Here is a 17,074-nt window from a genome sequence, read left to right as displayed (position 1 = left end):
AGGGCGGACACTCTAACCACTAGGCCACTGAGATGAAGGAGGCAAACCAAATCTCAACAGCTTTCAGTTAGCAATAGATTTTGAGAGTATAATGCGAATAACTATAACTTTACAACCGTTTGCTGTGAATAGTGTTGAATAATAATTACAAATAACAGCCTACATTAATAAATAGAATAAGAGCCGATATGTAAAGTGTTAAAAAGAGAAGTGTGATTAAGCAAGGCGCTTAGAGCATGGCCTTGTGTTTTTGTTGTGACTAGGTTGGATAACCAGTCGGAGACATGCAAGGCAAGGCGGGGCAGCTTTGTTTGTGTGGCGTTTTTCCAGGAAAGGACAAGACTCAAAGTGCTTCACAGACAACAAAGTGAAATGAAAGAAAATAAAAGCAAACTTAAAATGCAGACAATAAAAATAAACACAGTGCGGACGTTAAAAGTTAAAAGATTAGAAGATTTAGCTGAAAGATAAGGAGAAACGTGAATAAAAACATTCTTTTGTTTTGGAGAGTATCACGCACAGCGGGAGGTCAGAGTGCAAGCTTGACAGCTTGCTCGCGCCTACTGATAGACAAATGATAGTTTAAATTAACTTATAGATAATCTTTAAGTGAATTAAAAGGGTACTTAAATACACATGAAGTAGTACGTATAATCTTTGAATTAAGGTTATTGATTAGCAATTAATGGGATAGTTAAGACTGTAATTTTAAAACGTGATATGCACAATTGAACTAACCGAGAGGATATGAAAACGATGGGTGTACATGTTTTGAGTTCCAAATTCTGGAGGAAAAAACCTCAACAAAACGTAAAACCATACAGACGGTCTTGGGTGGTAGCCACGGTTGTGCTAGGTCAAGCAAGAGTGGAAAGGATATGCAGAAGGGGGACTGCCAACTTCTCTGAACAAGACAAGCTCCAAAGTTGTAGCCAGAACATGCTCACAAAAAATACAGGTGTGACAGCAGGACGAACAGCAGGATACAAACAGACCCCTGCTGGACATAAGTGTCAACGGACAATGTTCAACACAATCTTTGAAGCTTTCCTTTGTGGACAACCTGCACACACCTTGTAATGACCTGCTTACGAACTGTGCCCTGACAATTCAATACCGCACATAAGGAACTTCCTGATGTTGGTTGCCTGACAGCACGACATCAGCTGACAACTACTGGGGACGCCTCCCAGGAACGAATGGAGGACGGGGACTGCTCCAACTGTCCTAGCACTAGCTGACTGAGGTGCGTCCGTGTGCCCTGCCACCCAAACCGCCAAAGTGTATGATCACCAATTAGACGACTCATAATAGGAGCCTTTTGACTGTTATATATGGTGGGACTCAAGGTATGGCTGCTCATGTGAACTATCCTTACAACAATTAGAATGGTATAAGATGGACAACTAATGACCCACATTGTTCCTTTGCTCTCTGTCCTACCTACGAAACCAAAAATGTAGGTCAAATGATAAAACAGGGCGTAGCTGCCACTGATTGAACCGATACGCTAATACCACATTTTCAATTATTTCGGTTGTCTGTTAAAAACATAGCTATTGGTTGCAATTTGGACATTCCTGCTGTAGGCTATAAAGAGCTAGCAGCTACACAACAGCTGAGCTAAAACAAAATTTAAGCATATCAAATAATTGTAGTTGTTTATTACATACACAAAGTCGCAGAGAGACAGAAGTCTGTAGAAAGTATTCAGTAACAAACGTGTCCGCATTATTAAACTTTCTACCACAGGAAACATACTGAACAAATACAGTTACTGTCAGACTCTAATCTGGGATACCTTGTCTATCAGAGACATGGTTAAAACCCACAACACCTTTACGTTCTAATTAATGTCCCGGGGGACAAGATTACAGAAAAGACAGATCGAGTGACAAAGGGGGGAGGAATTATGATTTATGAAAGGGAAAACATTAAAAGTAGATCAATTTGAGAATGTTGAAATTAAAATCACATTTTCCTCAGAAATGTATTTCAAGGTAATTGTAGTATACCGACCGACCACAGATAAAGACATTTTTCTTGATTCATTTTCAGACATCCTCAAACAGCATAGTATGAAAGAAGTAACGTCATGGGGGACGTTAATCTGGACTGGTTAAATAAAACACGTAGAAAGAAACTTAAGGATATTATAAACGGCTTCCACATGATACAAATAATAAGCAGCCCTACTAGATTTACAATTGGATGACAACAATCAAAGAGAACATCTGTAAATACACGAATACAAAACCAGAAAGAAGAGTGCTAAAATAAAAATACCATTGGATTCTAATAAAGACATGAGGACTCAGCTCTCATAAGAGCAATTATAACAGGTCTAAATACGGATTGTATGATTTAAAAGTTTGGAGGAACAAAGTTACAATGTTTATGCGGAAGTCTAAGGCTGACTTTCACTTAGAAGTAATCAAAGTTGCAAAAGGGAACATTAGAAAGTTATGGAAAACCAGATACAAACTTACGGAAAGAGAGCAAACAAGAAACAACACTACAACATTAAATATCAATGGCGCTACTATCGCAGACAGTCTGGACATAAATAATAATTTTAATGAACATTTCATCCAGTCTGTACAAACCCTGAATAAAAAATCCCTCAAAATCAGTGCAAATAATTGTAATTTATTCAGGATGGACTAATTTTAGAATTAACAAATGAAACAAAGTTAAACAAAATCTTCACTGCATTATCAGACTCACCATCTAGAGATATATATATATATGGGTTGGACACTATCTTCCTAAAAACATATAAGGATTGTATTATTGCTCGTATAACAACAATTGATAAATAAATTAATAACGGAAAACACTTTCCCTACCACGTCGAGAAACTGCTACTATAATTAAATCCATAAAGCAGGAAATAAAGAAGACCAGAACATGTACAGACCAATTAGCCTTCTCCATGTTATAACAAAAGGAATAAAAAATTTGAAATTAAAAAGTGGCTTTGGAGCAATCAAGGCTGCTCAGACGGTCACTAAGAGGAGCATTATGTTGACACATCAATTTAATGAGTATTATATTTATCCATGAGAGCATTTTTGTTGTAAATTGTGAGGTATGGCTGTTAAAATCTTGGTTGTTGTTACGAATGATGACAGATGTGAACAAGAGCATGTATTGTCTTTGTGTGATGATGTAAATAAGGTGTGGTTGTATTGTATATTAAGAATGTGTCCATGAAGGGGAATTTTAGGATTTCTATTAATCTGATTACATGCTACAGTATGATTATTTTTGATTAATTATTGATTATTATGAATGTATATATTTATTATGATTAATTAGTGTCATAATTTTATTGCTTGATTTGTGGATCCCCTTAATTTAGGTAGCCAGGGACTACAGATGGAAAGTAGCTATTTAGATATAATCTGGTACAGAACATATCTGTTTCTGAACTTAATGTTTCTATGCATTGTCCCATTATAGATAGACTAAATTAAATACAACTATTTAGTGAATTATTGAGGCCACAATAATTCACTAGGTGTTGTAAAATATCAAAGTACTATTGCAAAAGCGAACAGTGACCTCAAACATGACCTGTCCTCCGCCTCTGTTCTTGCTGCACTTGACTATCAGCTGCCTTTTCTTTTTCTTGGATGTTTCTGAAACTACTAATACTACTACTACTATTACTATTACTACGACTAACACTGTCCCTGTGAGAGGGACATAGGGGGGAGGTGAGTTTGGATTGGGTCAAGTTTGAGCGTGTTGAGGTTTTATTTAATCAATCCGGTACAAGGATAAAGGAACGTAATGATTTAGATTGACAATTGCAGTGGTTGGCGAAAGCAACCCCACCCTCAAAGGAGGGTGCCAATTCAGTAATTAAATGTTTAGTGAATGATCTAATATCCCGACATGGTTTCCCCAAAAAGATTAGGTCAAACAACGGCACCTAATTTAAGAAAACAGGTTAATCTTCTTCAGTCACAAGATCAGCACTTCTCAGGACCAGCAGCTTCCTAGGAAGGTGGAAAGACCATGAGACCAAAATGGTAAGTTTGCAAAATGTAGAATTTGTGTGCCAGTTCCTCTGTGCAGATTTGAGGATGAAAGCAGCCACCCCAGATTCCCTTGCACTCGCTAAGAGGGGCACGGTCAAAGCCAATCCAGGACCAACACCCGATATCTGACTGGAAGGAACCGAGAGGAGAGACAACACCTTGCCAGCGATGACGAGAACAACTAAGGTTGCCAGCCAATGTGTCCACCGGGACTCCAGCAGCTGTGGAAAGAAGTGTCGGGAGTGCCGAAGCAGCGAGGAGGCCTGAAGAAAGCCGAGGGCCTGGACCAAAGCCCCACGCCCCATACTCTGCCCCAGCCTTCCCCAAAGCCCCCACAGCTCCAACTCTACCTGAGTTTTCCCCAAAGCGGCCAGCGCGCACATGCCATTGCGCAGTCTGCCCAATGGACTGAACTACACCCCAAGAAGAGACAGAGACAGACTGTTTGAGTGGATCTCTTTCTTCACCAAGGCAGCCAAAAGCCCAACGAGGTGTCGGCAGGCCACCAGCCTGAGGCACCACCGAGCCATCTATACGAGCACTAATCGAACATGGACTCATACGAAATTCAGTTGTGTGTTCAAAATCAATTGATAATTAACAATATTGGTAACTACATTCATTGCAAATGCCGGGAAAAATATTTTTGCAAATGTCTTACAGTCATAAGTGTATATCTATTCATCTATTTATGTTCAATGATGTTCATGATCAAAGTATTTGTTATTCCTTTACTAAATCAAAGGGTAGGCCACTAATTGTGTTCTGTGAGATGGTTTTACTGCAGGCTGGTAACAGCGATCGCTCTGAAGGAGGGTCATAGACGGAATTTTTGCCTCGCATAAAAACATTGAGGTTTTTGCCTCTATCTGCGGTAGAGATTTAAGTTAGTGGTCTATATCAGAAATTGTTTTGGTCCAGGGTCTTAAGACCCTGGAAGGCGGGTATGTAGTAGAATTTCTGACCTTTTGACCTATGTTTCTTGTCTTTTAAGAATGTCCGCTCATTTTCAATTATCTTGTATTTTGTGCCATTGAATGGACCAGTGGTGGGACAAAAGTGAATATTAAGTCGTGCCAACCTGTCTACAGAATGTGTTGACTGTCTAAAGGATTCGAGTTGTTATGGAACAGATAGGAAAAACAACAAGACATTGACGCATTTAGATAACAAACAATGACGCACAAGAGACAGATAGGAAAAACAACAAGACATTGACGCATTTAGATAGCAAACAATGACGCACAAAAGACATATAAAAAATGGCAGAAGACCGGAACTCGACAGTGGTTTTGGCTTGTGTGTGTCTTGTTTGCTCCGGAGTGACATGTGGTCCGTCTGCACGGCCAACTCAATTCAACCTGCACTTCTGATAATGGGTAAATAAATGTGTTGTACTAAACTACTTTTGTTGCCTGTTTAAGCTTCGGACAATCCACTACACTATCCAATTCAAAGTCCTCCTGGTTGTGTTGCTGTAGCCAGCCGCTAATCTCACCTACAGCTTTCTTCTTTGCTGTCTTCATTGTTCATTAAACAAATTGCAAAAGATTCACCAACACAGATGTTCAGAATACTGTGGAATTTTGCGATGAAAACAGATGACTTAATAGCTGGCCACAATGGTGTCCCAATATGTCCGCACAATCCATGACGTCACGCGCAAACGTCATCATACCGAGACGTTTTCAGCAGAATATTTCGCAGGAAATTTAAAATTGCACTTTACTAATCTAACCCGGCCGTATTGGCATGTGTTGCAATGTTAAGATTTCCTCATTGATATATAAACTATCAGACTGAATGGTCGGTAGTAGTGGGTTTCAGTAGGCCTTTAATCCTATTGGTAAATCTGCACCTACTGAGCATTATTATCTTGATAAGGTCAGAATATTTGATACTGCTCATGAAGTGGATGCTCCAGCCAATGACATTTTTAAATAACAGCCAGGATAAGACGGCCCTTTGTTTGCTAATTTACCCAGCCTTGATACTCTTTCAAGTGGGTCTGTGTGATGACTGCATCTCTCCATATCCCTGGTGTGCATGAGTAGCAGGAAGAAAAGCTCTGATGACTGAAAGTAAATACCGTCTTGTATCCGGGTCAATACGGTTTTAGAGGAATTTCAAACTCTGATTGTATTGCTTCTGTGCGTTATCCGTAGAGATGCACTACAGAAAACAGGACCAAACTGACACAGCCATGAAGAAATAGAATAAAAAGAGATGACTAACCTAACCCACCTGAGCTCGGCTCACAGGGATCAATGTCCTCGTCATCGCTCGGACACTCGGCAGATGCCACGAGCAGGTCCTCAGTGGTCTGCAGAAAGAGAAACACACAGTTCAGTGAGATTCTAAGAACTACTACTAACTACGTGTGGATTTGTCATCAAAATTCAGGCAAAACATGCTTGCAAATCTGAGAAAAAAAACCCATCCTGGATCCATAATCTTTATCTGGATAGGAATTGCTTAAGTCATTTTTACATAATCTTACTGGCAAACAGCAAACTTCAAGCATAAAATAAGCTTCATGGCAGGGGCAAAATGTAACAGCTGTAACTAACTAGATCTCAGCTGTCATAAAGAAGGACTTGGTTACTAGTGCTGCGCTACACAATATGTTTGCAAGTTGGATTAGTATTGACTCGTGTCGGGGAAATTAAAGACGTCATGTTGTTTAACATCTGTTTGGATGCACATAATCTGATTCCATTTCATTATTTAGACATTTGGAGTTCACATGAGCATGATTTTTACTTATTAAACCTGGAACGAATCTATGAAATCCACGATGGGAGATGGGACGAAGAGCAGTTGCTGGTGAGGCCCGTGAAAGCTGGTCTATATCTAAATGGAATTTGCTGATGTGCGGTGTCTGCTATCCAGATGGCATAGCTGTCTGATCCAAGAGTGCCACATCCATCACTTCTGACTTGTGATTTGTTTTGGCTGGCATGAGATGGTGACACGCTACATTCACTGGAAGACGTTTAGGGGATCATGGAATCAATATGCCCTCACTCACCTTCCATCAGAGTAACTCTCAAGACAATGGAAACTGCTACCTTGGTTAAATCACAACACCGTGAGCTTTAGAGGAGATGTATGAACACCACTATCACGACCACGTGGAAACGACTTGACCTTCACAACAGGTCCCTCTGTCGCTGTCAGTGGAAGTAGTTACTTGACTATAGCTTACCATACACACTGCAAAAACTGAAATCTAAGTAAGATTAAATATCTCAAATAAGGGTGATATTTGCTTATTTTCTGTCTGATAAGATAATTCTTCTCACTAGCAGATTTTATGTTAGAGTGTTTTACTTGTTTTAAGAGTTTTGGTCCTAAATGATCACAGTAAGATATTACAGCTTGTTGCTCAGATTGTATGACCCACACTACCATTCAAAAGTTTGGGGTCACCCAAACAATTTTGTGGAATAGCCTTCATTTCTAAGAACAAGAATAGACTGTCGAGTTTCAGATGAAAGTTCTCTTTTTCTGGCCATTTTTAGCGTTTAATTGACCCCACAAATGTGATGCTCCAGAAACTCAATTTGCTCAAAGGAAGGTCAGTTTTGTAGCTTCTGTAACTAGCTAAACTGTTTTCAGATGTGTGAACATGATTGCACAAGGGTTTTCTAATCATAAATTACCCTTCTGAGCCAATGAGCAAAAACATTGTACCATTAGAACACTGGAGCGATAGTTGCTGGAAATGGGCCTCTATACACCTATGTAGATATTGCACCAAAAACCAGACATTTGCAGCTAGAATAGTCATTTACCACATTAACAATGTATAGAGTGTATTTCTTTAAAGTTAAGACTAGTTTAAAGTTATCTTCATTGAAAAGTACAGTGCTTTTCCTTCAAAAATAAGGACATTTCAATGTGACCCCAAACTTTTGAACGGTAGTGTATATTGAGTAAAACATGCTTGAAACTAGAATATCAACTGATGCAAAGCTGTGTCACAAGTATAAAACTACTTTTTTAAAGTAATACTTTCTTACTTCAAGCATGAAAAAAAATAATTATGTATGCATATCATTATGTCAAGATAATGGCACTAGCATTTGCTTATCCATTCTTCCATCCATCCATTTTCTACCGCTTGTCTATTTTGGGGTCGCGGGGGGTGCTGGAGCCTTTCTCAGCTGCACATGGGCGGAAGGCGGGGTACACCCTGGACAAGTCGCCACCTCATCACAGGGCCAACACAGATAGTCAACATTCACACTCACATTCACACACTAGGGCCAATTTAGTTTACTTAATTTAAGAATATTTTTTTAACATATTTTATTTCTACCAAGAAAAATGCACTTGTTATTAGTAAGAATATACCGGTACTTATTTTAAGGTATTTTTGGGTTGATTGAGGTTAGCTAATTTTACTTGTTTTGGAAAGTCTTGACAAGCCGAATTTTCTTGTTCTACTGGCAGATAATTTTGCTTAGTTCAAATAAAATACCCCTAATTTTTGATTTTTTTTTCTTGTCTTTGAACACTGACTTTTTGCAGTGCAAGTACAGTGGAACCTTCAAATTTGAAAGGCCACAATTTCATCTAACCGTTTATTTTCTACCGCTTGTCCCTTTCTAGCCAAGCTGCACTCGGGCAGAAGGCAGTGCACACTCCGGATAAGTCGCCACTTCACCGCAGGGCCAACACAGATAGCATACACAAGCATTCCATTTTCTGGAAAAATCCACCTCAATGTTACAAACTCACATTGCTGCAGTATTTATGACTCCAAGAGGCGGAGACAGGAGACAGTGTAGAGGTGAACATTTATTTAATATTAAAGGCCTACTGAAATGATTTTTTTTTATTTAAACGGGTATAGCAGATCCATTCTATGTGTCATACTTGATCATTTCGCGATATTGCCATATTTTTGCTGAAAGGATTTAGTAGAGAACATCGACGATAAAGTTCGCAACTTTTGGTCGCTGATAAAAAAAAGCCTTGCCTGTACCGGAAGTAGCGTGACGTCACAGGTTGAAAGGCTCCTCACATTTCCCCATTGTTTACACCAGCAGCGAGAGCGATTCGGACCGAGAAAGCAACGATTACCCCATTAATTTGAGCCAGGATGAAAGATTTGTGGATGAGGAATGTGAGAGTGAAGGACTAGAGTGCAGTGCAGGACGCATCTTTTTTCGCTCTGACCGTAACTTAGGTACAAGCTGGCTCATTGGATTCCACACTCTCTCCTTTTTCTATTGTGGATCACGGATTTGTATTTTTAACCACCTCGGATACTATATCCTCTTGAAAATGTGAGTCGAGAACGCGAAATGGACATTCACAGTGACTTTTATCCCTACGACAATACATCGGCGAAGCACTTTAGCTACGGAGCTAACGTGATAGCATCGGGCTCAAATGCAGATATAAACAAAAGAAATAAACCCCTGACTGGAAGGATAGACAGAAAATCAACAATGCTATTAAACCATGGACCTGTAAATACACGGTTAATGCTTTCCAGCCTGGCGAAGCTTAACAATGCTGTTGCTAATGACGCCATTGAAGCTAACTTAGCAACGGGACCTCACAGAGCTATGCTAAAAACATTAGCTATCCACCTACACCAGCCAGCCCTCATCTGCTCATCAACACCCGTGCTCACCTGCGTTCCAGCGATCGACGGAGCGACGAAGGACTTCACCCGATCATCCGTGCGATCGGCGGCTAGCGTCGGATAGCGCGTCTGCTATCCAAGTCAAAATCTTCCTGGTTGTGTTGCTGCAGCCTTCCGCTAATACACCGATCCCACCTACAACTTTCTTCTTTGCAGTCTTCATTGTTCATTAAACAAATTGCAAAAGATTCACCAACACAAATGTCCAGAATACTGTGGAATTTTGAGATGAAAACAGAGCTTTTTGTATTGGATTCAATGGTGTCCGAATACTTCCGTTTCAACGATTGACGTCACACGCATACGTCATCATACATAGACGTTTTCAACCGGAAGTTTAGCAGGAAATTTAAAATTGCACTTTATAAGTTAACCTGGCCGTATTGGCATGTGTTGCAATGTTAAGATTTCATCATTGATATATAAACTATCAGACTGCATGGTTGGTAGTAGTGGGTTTCAGTAGGCCTTTAAAACAAAAAGTGCAACAGGCAAGTACACAGGAAGCAGGGAAAGCATGGAAGCAAACAAAGCAATGAAAATGATCCAGCTATGTCTGAGAAGCGAGGCTGGCATATACAGTAAACCCTTCCGATTAGTGATCAGGGGCGGGTCTGCTCAATCAGGAAGGGAGTGGCAAAATAGAAAGGAAGGAGCGCTGAAACAGAAATAACACAAAACACAGGAACAACAATATACAAAGTCTAACCTGCGATGACAGGTCATGACACTCAAAAGTCAAACAGGACATGATGTCAGCAATTAGAAGCTTTAATTTTTATAGTCACAATAAGTTTTAGTTTTTCCTGTTTAGTGTTTCTTCCCCTCTAACGCTCTTATTTTTGGTCCATTTCTTGTTTTAGTTTAGTTTAGTATAACTTTCCTGTTTAGCCTGCCTCTGGTCACTAATTGGGAGGGTTTATCTGTCAGTACATAATAACATGACCTTCTTATCTGCACTTCACCTACTGTTTCTGTGTCATGGTGTCACGCCAAAAACCGCCATGTGTTATCATACAACAATAAATTACAAGAACAAATTGCACACTACCAAATGTTGATTCTAGTGACACCTATAAACCGTCACTCTCAGCCAGGACACACCTTCCTGTCCCCTCCTCATTATGTCAGTCAGACATTCTCCAAAGTCGAGTGATTTGACTTTATTTTGATTGGATTCAGCTGTATTATAGCACATGTCATGACCCGCCAGTTACAGGTCTGGGGCCGTACTTATCAAGCTTCTTAGAATTACTCCTAAGAAGTCTGCTAAGAGTTGACTTAAGAGTAAATAAATTCTTGGCTGAAAGCTGCACTTAAAAGTTAGTTATCAAGCGTCTTACTCACACTTTCAGCGAAGTGTAGGACTGAATCTTGAGTGTCACACTCAGAGCTGAATTACGACATTACTATGTGCCGTAAACGCAATTTTAGGTGACGTCATTTCTGTGTCCGTAGAAATGACCAATCACGGAAGGGAATCCCTTGTCTAAGAATAAAGAAATATCTTGGAAATATTTAAGTGGACAATGGGAGTGTATATTTTGACAATAAACTACAAAATAATACAAAACAAACTAGTCCCCGCCGGCACTCACGCTACCGCTCCCTCTCTTCTCTCGCCCACACACTCACTGACGTCACTCACCTCACGGTATGTGTGTATACGCTACTGTCATAACATTTTCTTTCCAATTCATTAATTAGGCAACTAATTTGAAACTGGTGTGGGTGGCTCTATATATACTAGCCCACTGCAGCCACATGCAGAAATCAACATGGAATCGAAAAGTATTAAATCTGTGACAAAAATAATACCCGCTCTGTCTAAACGATACCGTTTGATCAGCTGCTCGTCATCAAACAAATCCAGAACATCGTTCCGCTCCCTGAATGTTCACGCACGTCTCTCTCGCCTCAGTGCCATCCCCCGCTGGCAACTCCTAACCACTTAAGACACCTCTGAAGGTCTCTTGAATATCGTGGAGAGTAGGAGTGATTCTTAGACTTAAGAACGTTGATAAAAAGCTTTTATTCTTAAGTTTGAGAGTAGGACTAAATTTCGCAAATTCTCAGGACTTAAGTGTAAAATGGCACTCTAAGAAGCTTGATAAGTACGGCCCCTGGCTTTTTTCCCTTGTGTTTCTGCTCCAGCGCTCTCTCTCTCTCTCTCCGTTTTTTCCACTTCCTGTATGTTTCCCCTACGTCGTCACAGCTAGTGTAGAGCGTGGATTGACACACCTGCCTTGATTTGGTTATTTGGACACTCATGTTTACAATCACCATCTGAGGACTTTATATGCCAGCGTCTCAGACGTTGCTGGCACGTCGTTTTTGGTTTTGCATTGCACTGTGCATTAATGTTTCCTATCTTCCAAGTTTAGCATTTTCACCTGTGCTCTTGCGTCATCCTTTTGTGTTCCTGATGTTTCCCTCTTCTTTTCATGTGGGTTTTTTTTTTTGCCTTTTGGTTTGGGACCCTTTGGAACTGTGTGACAAGGGGTGGCACTTTGGTGACTTCTGCTGTGCTTTTTTGTGGGCTTCTGGATCTGCATCCCGGGAGCCTTTTGGCCATGGAGACCAGCTGCTGGGTCTCAGCCACACCAGAGTCCGTTTGGAGAGACTGGAGGAGATGTGGATGAAAAGACAGGGCTTCACAATGTCTTGGCTGAATGAGCAGGTATCGGACACTTCGCTCATCCATGGGGACTGGACACTGGCCGAGAACTAGTGGGCAGCCGAGGGTGGAGTCGGCTGTCTCATGTCCTTTGTTGGGTCTGCTCCTGTCTCTGGCCATGCTCCCCCCACCCCAGCAGACGATGGCGTGCAACACCGCAGAGGCCACCACAGTGTATATGTTTTAATTTTTTTGTTGTTGTTTTACTTTTGTAACTGTATGTAGAAGTGGCTGGTTGCATCAGCTCTGCTCTTTTAATGTCTTTATTGTCATTTGTGTTCTTTGATGTTTCCCTCTTACACCCATTTTATGTGTGCTATGGCTATGAAGTTTTTTTTTCTCCCCTGGCCTCAGTCTGGACCCCCTCTCCAGGGGCCCAGGCTTAGACTGAACCCCCCCTCCCCAGCGTTTACCTGTTTTCACCTTTTTTATAAGGGGCGCCAGAAGTTGGCAGACCCGTCAGCGATCCTGTTCTGTCTCCCTGTAATGTTTGTCTGCTCTTGAATGGGATTGTGCTGAAAATCTTAATTTCCCCTCGGGGATTAATCAAGTATTACTGCTTCTGATTCTGTTCCTTGCCATTATGTTGAGTGATTTGACTTTATTTGAGTTTTTAAAAAAAATATATTATACAAACTTTTTACATGTATATTAAAATTTTCCTGGTAACATCACCTTCAAAGATAATACATATTTTTTGTCTGGAGTGAGCTAAATCGCTATTTCCTATGGGAATATTTGTTTTGAAATATGCAAATTTCGAATTGCGCTGGACTTTGAGGGTTTCACTGTGTATTAAATGTTTGCTTTTTTCACTCTCTGCTTTTCCATGTCAGGAGTCTCCACGAGTCAATCGCATGAATGGTTTTGGCAATTTTTTAGGCCGGCTGTCCTTCTGGAACACACCCATGCCCTCTCACATGAAAAACGTTTACCATTACACCACCAGTGATTCACTGTATATTCTGGCATTGACCTAACTGTAAGAACATATATTTTGTTATATGCGTTTTATAAACACAAACCAGTAAGGACTTCTTCCCAGGCAAGTCGGAGCTTTTCATCCTGTCCCTAACGAACACAACCAATAATATGGGACAGTCATCATGGGTGTGTTTAATAATTATTTTAGTCCAGTGTTTGTCTTTTTTAAAAATGGCCCTTGAAAAATTATGTCTTGCATATAGGGTTGTCTCATATTTGGGTCAGTATTAGTGTTGTCCCGATATCAATATTTTTGTACCGGTATTTTAATACTTTTTGGTACTTTTCTAAATAACGGGGATCACAAAAAATTTCATTATTGGTTTATTTTAACAAAAAATATTACGGTACATTAAACATATGTTTCTTATTGCAAGTTAGTCCTTAAATAAAATAGTGAACATACAAGACAACTTGTCTTTTAGTAGCAAGTAAGCAAACAAAGGCCTCTAATTTAGCTGCTGAAATATGCAGTAACATATTGTGTCATTTTCCATTCTACTATTTTGTCAAAATTAATAAGGACAAGTGGTAGAAAAGGAATTATTAATCTACTTGTTCATTTACTGTTAATGTCTGCTTACTTTCTCTTTTAACATCTTCTATCTACACTTCTGTTAAAATGTAATAATCACTTATTCTTCTGTTGTTTGATAATTTACATTAGTTTTGGATGATACCACAAATTTGGGTATCAATTCAACACCAAGTTGTTACAGGATCATACATTGGTCATATTCAAAGTCCTCATGTGTTCAGGGACATATTTCCTGAGTTTATAAACATAACACAACATTAAAGAAAAAATAAAGAAGATGTTATGATGCCAAAAAATATCGATGTAATCATAGTAGTATCGACTAGATACGCTACTCTACTAGATATCATTGGATACCAAGTAGTACACCTAACAGTGGATGTTAGGTGTAGAGCCACCCATGGTGTTTGTTTACTTTTCAGAGGCGGTATAGTACCGAATATGATTCATTAGTATTGCGGTACTATACTAATACCGGTATACCGTACAACCCTGGTCAGTATAGTTGAAATCTAGGTGATGCATGACATCTGAAAGTATTTGATTTAAACTCTCTGATTTGAATTTTTTTATGATAATTATATTTTATGATTTTATTTTGATTTAGGATTATTTTTATGATCATTTCATTTTTAATTTGCCTCCTTGTAATTTTCCGGAAAGCACTTTAAAAAAGGGGCGGTATAGCTCGGTTGGTAGAGCGGCCGTGCCAACAACTTAAAGGGTTCCAGGTTCGATCCCCGCTTCTGCCGTCCTAGTCACTGCCGCTGTGTCCTTGGGCAAGACGCTTTACCCACCTGCTCCCAGTGCCACCCACACTGGTTTAAATGTAACTTAGATATTGGGTTTCACTATGTAAAGCGCTTTGAGTCACTAGAGAAAAGCGCTATATAAATATAATTCACTAAATTACTTTGTGTACGAATTGTGCCCTATAAATAAACCTGCCTCGCCTATAGTGTTGCATGACAATTTCGATTTTCTATATCAAATATTGTTTTCAAATTTGAGAACATTTTCCTTACTTACACACCTCTCTTGGCTTTACAAGGACATTACCTGACCTATATGTTGTACTATACAATAGGGTAAAAAAAAGTATAAGGCACTACATATCCCCTTCAATAAATTCACAAGTGACAAGCCTCACCCAAGCAGGATTAGCGAGTAGGTCAACATTTTGATGCGGTCATGACCTAGAGAGCCCCCAACATTACCAATTCATGGTGTCCCCATGTGGGGGATTTTTTTGTGGCTTACCACAGAGATGACAAATAGTGGGAAGCTTGCCAGCCTGAAAAGAGAATCAAACTCTTCAAAAAACCTTTAGTGAGGAAGGTATTTTAAATAAAACAAAACAGAATACTAGTTTGGCACCACAAAGGGTTGTGAATTTGACTGTTATATTTTTATAACTTTTTCCCAGGTATTCTGTGAAGTGTTAATTAGCTCAGAACAGTGACTCTATTTTTTTCCCAGAATGAGGAGCATAATTCACACAGGAGAGAGGGGGCTCATACAAACAAGGTACTTCTAAAGCACTAAAAGCAAGGATTCTGGGCTTGCAAAGCATCATTATTCCAGCAGTAAAGTGCTGAAGCCATGGTGGAACCTGGAGAGTAGCTCATTTATCTGCTTCTGCTCATAGGAGCCGAGAGCACACTCCAGTGGGATGTGCCGAGAAAGCCCGGGGAGACAGTTGGGAGTACGTAACGCACACAAACTAGAAGAGAAAGCCATTCTGTGGAGAGAAACCTGCTTTTAGCGTTCATGCAAAATGCATGAGCATTTTCACAGTCTCTAAGTACATTGTCATGTGAGATAATTTAGGTGTCGGGGGGATATTGGGGATAATGAAAACTGTTCTAACGCAAGGTTATCAGTCGACCTCCACTGAGCCATCAAGGTGACGTGAACTTTAACATTCCAACCTGACTTCTCTTTGTCATTTTGGCTTTCCATATCTAAGGATTGATAAAATCCTCCTAACGAGGTACCTCAACCGACCCCTTGCATGTCCTCTCAAAAGCATAGTCAGCACTTGTGCAATGTATTAAAAAAGGTGACTTTGTGATTCTGCAGCATGCTGTAGTACAATTGCTTACTGAATGTGTTCACCGTTATGCTGCATAGGGAATTAGAGGTATTCTTTAGACCAGTGTTTTTCAACCACTGTCCCACGGCGTGAGATACAGTCTGGTGTGCCGTGGGAGATTATCTAATATCACCTATTTGGGTTAAAAATTTTTTTTGCAAACCAGTAATTATAGTCTGCAAATTATGTATTGTTGTTGAGTGCCGGTGCTGTCTACAGCTCGGCAGAGTAACTATGTTGTACTCTTTCATATCAGTAGGTGGTAGCTAATTGCTTTGTAGATGTTGGAAACAGCGGGAGACAGTGTGAAGGTAAAAAGGTGTCTAATGTTTAAACTAAAAATAAACAAAAGGTGAGTGCCCCTAAGAAAAGGCATTGAAGCTTAGGGAAGGCTATGCAGAACGAAACTAAAACTGAACTGGCTACTAAGTAAAGAAAAACAGAATGCTGGAGGACAGCAAAGACTTACTGTGGAGCAAAGACGGCGTCCACAATGTACATCCGAACATGACATGACAATCAACAGTGTCCCCACAAAGAATGATGAAAAACAACTGAAATATTCTTGATTGCTAAAACAAAGTAGATGTGGGAAATACAGGAAAATACAGGAAAATACCAAAAAAAGAGAAAAAGCCGCCAAAATAGGAGCGCAAGACAAGGACTATAACACTACACACAGGAAAACACTAAAAAACTCAAAATAAGTCACGGTGTGATGTGACAGGTCGTGACAGTACACCTACTTTGAGACAAGAGCTACAGTGATGCATGGTTGGTTATGGTTTAAATTCATGTTCAACAATTGTGACTTTTAATTGTCAACTGAGTTTTGTTTTTTAATGATTTCTGCTGGTGGTGTGCCTCCGGATTTTTTCAACGGAAAACATGTGCCTTGGCTCAAAAAAGGTTGAAAAACACTGCTTTAGACCAGTGTTTTTCAACCTTTTTTGAGCCAAGGCCCCTTTTTTTTCATTGAAAAAATACCGAGGCACACCACTAGCAGAAAACATTAAAAAATTAAACTCAGCAGCCGATATTGACAGTAAAAAGTCGTTCTCGCAATTGT

The 17,074-nt window shown here is 39.9% G+C and overlaps 1 protein-coding gene across 20 annotated transcripts in view; it reads right to left on the bottom strand.

The window, feature by feature from the left end:
* The window catches only part of LOC133657258 (neurexin-1a-like), a 623,384-nt gene that overhangs the window by 41,651 nt on the left and 564,659 nt on the right, over positions 1-17,074 (bottom strand). For 12 of the 20 annotated variants that reach the window (XM_062058360.1, XM_062058372.1, XM_062058364.1 and 9 more), the window contains one exon: positions 6,285-6,372. In XM_062058360.1, the coding sequence (XP_061914344.1) occupies positions 6,285-6,372 (88 nt within the window). The remainder of the gene's footprint in view (positions 1-6,284; positions 6,373-17,074) is intronic. The other 8 variants (XM_062058362.1, XM_062058374.1, XM_062058365.1 and 5 more) reach the window with 1 other exon arrangement.

This window comes from Entelurus aequoreus, linkage group LG09 (assembly GCF_033978785.1).
Source record: "Entelurus aequoreus isolate RoL-2023_Sb linkage group LG09, RoL_Eaeq_v1.1, whole genome shotgun sequence".
Lineage (NCBI taxonomy): Eukaryota > Metazoa > Chordata > Actinopteri > Syngnathiformes > Syngnathidae > Entelurus > Entelurus aequoreus.
Note: the sequence above shows the minus strand (reverse complement) of the source record. Positions and strands in the feature narration are given on the sequence as shown.